Consider the following 1,872-nt stretch of genomic DNA (forward strand, 5'->3'; position numbering starts at 1 on the left):
GGACCTCTGCCCTATAATCCTGTTGTTGTTGTTGTTATGTGCCCTCGAGTCAGACCCAACTCATAGCGACCCCTCCTTGGGTTACCAAGGTGGTATCACTACGGAAGTAGATTGCCCGACCTTCCTTCTGAGGAGTGGCTGGTGGGTTTGAACTGCCAGCCTTCTGGTTAGCAGTCAAGTGCCTTAGGCACTATGCTCAAACTAAAAATGGGGGTTCTGAGGATGGAAACAATACCATCTGAGCTAACCTCTGCTTCTTTTCTTAGGTGTTTGAAATGTTCATTAATCCCGGAGATAATATCATCCTAGATGAACCTGTATATCCAGGAACACTTCAAGCTGTGAGTACTCATTTCTACAAAAGTCTCTCTTTATTAAAATAAAAAGAAATGATTGCACATTTAGAATTATCTCTGTCCACCAAAAAAAAAAAAAATGGCATCTGTCATCAGTAAACAGGAGAACTCTAAATTATATATGTAAAATATATTGTGATAATTAAGGTTGTGTGTCAACTTGGGCAGACACAACTTAAACTGAGTGATTTAAGCAGCTGTGGTGTGGTCGCTCTCATGGTGAGATCTGATATAAGGTAATCACCTCCATGGTAGGATATGCTTTGAGTACCCAATCAGTTGAGAGGGAGTTGCCTCAGGCATGTGGCTTCTAATATATATATATGGACGTCCTGGAAAAATTCTGAAACTTTGTTGGATTTGGATCCTGCTGTACTGCCTACTGTTCTTGGGTTCATCAGCTCCTGCAGCTGCATGTGTCAGGAAAAGCCTCCACCTTGACTTTTGACCCTTGAACTTGGGACATGGCAGCCTCTACAACTGTGTGAGCCATTTCCCTGAGAGAAATCTCTGTCTTTCTCTGTCTCTCTCTGTCTGTCTGTCTGTCTCTCTCTCTCTCTCTCTCTCTATATATATATATATGTATTTTTAAACTGGTTTCTCTTCTCTAGAGAACCTAGTCTAAGACATATATATTAAATATATCCTCTGCTTTATGAATGCATTTTTTTTTTATTGTTGTTGTTATACTCACAGTTCATTACAGAAAGATTACAAAGTAAAATCAGCAAAGAGGAAAGGTCCAAAGTCTGGAGGAAACCAGGTACAAGCCCCAGATATCCCCTCCCAAGAGAGTGTCATGGTATGCACTTAATTCCCCCAGCATTAGAAGCCAAGTTTATAGATGCTAAAGTTACGTTGTGCAAAATCATGGCCAGTTTTCTTAATATTTTATTTGAAATGTGACTTAAATTTACAGAATCTTAGTTTTTCATTATCATCTTTTATTACCATTTGGGGGCTCTGGTGGCATAGTGCCTAAGGCATTTGACTGCTAACCAGAAGGCTGGCTTTTCAAACCCACCAGCCACTCCTCGGAAGGAAGATTGGGCATAGAGATACTGCCCATAGAGATATTCCATAGAGATGTTCCATAGAGATACTGCCTCGGAAACCCAAAGAGGGGTCACTATGAGTAAGGATCAACTGAACAGCAATGAGTTAATTTTTTTTTTTTGTTTCATTAGTGTAACTGTATTCTATATCAATTTAATATAACTATGAGCTAATATGGTATAATTATGATAATCCACTCCAGCGTTAAACTAATGTGACTGTAATATCCCGAGTGAGAAGCTGATCATCTGGCTCTGCAGTGCACTGCTCAGACCATACTGCTAAAAGATTAGTTCATCTGGGGCACCATACTTTAGGATAGATGTGTATTTAAACCAGGAGTCCCTGTGTGGTGCAAACAGTTAACGTGCTCATCTGCTATCCAAAGGGTTGGCAGTTTGAGTCTACTCAGAGGCACCTCAGAAGAAAGACCTGGTGATCTACTTCAGAAAAATCAGCC

The 1,872-nt window shown here is 40.3% G+C and overlaps 1 protein-coding gene across 1 annotated transcript in view; it reads left to right on the forward strand.

Moving 5' to 3' along the window:
• The window catches only part of AADAT (aminoadipate aminotransferase), a 35,912-nt gene that overhangs the window by 7,975 nt on the left and 26,065 nt on the right, over positions 1-1,872 (forward strand). The window contains 1 exon segment of the mRNA XM_007954899.1: positions 267-341. Coding sequence (XP_007953090.1) covers positions 267-341 — 75 coding nt within the window.

This window comes from Orycteropus afer, unplaced genomic scaffold (assembly GCF_000298275.1).
Source record: "Orycteropus afer afer isolate SDZICR_OR568_19922 unplaced genomic scaffold, OryAfe1.0 scaffold00477, whole genome shotgun sequence".
NCBI classification, from domain to species: Eukaryota; Metazoa; Chordata; class Mammalia; order Tubulidentata; family Orycteropodidae; genus Orycteropus; species Orycteropus afer.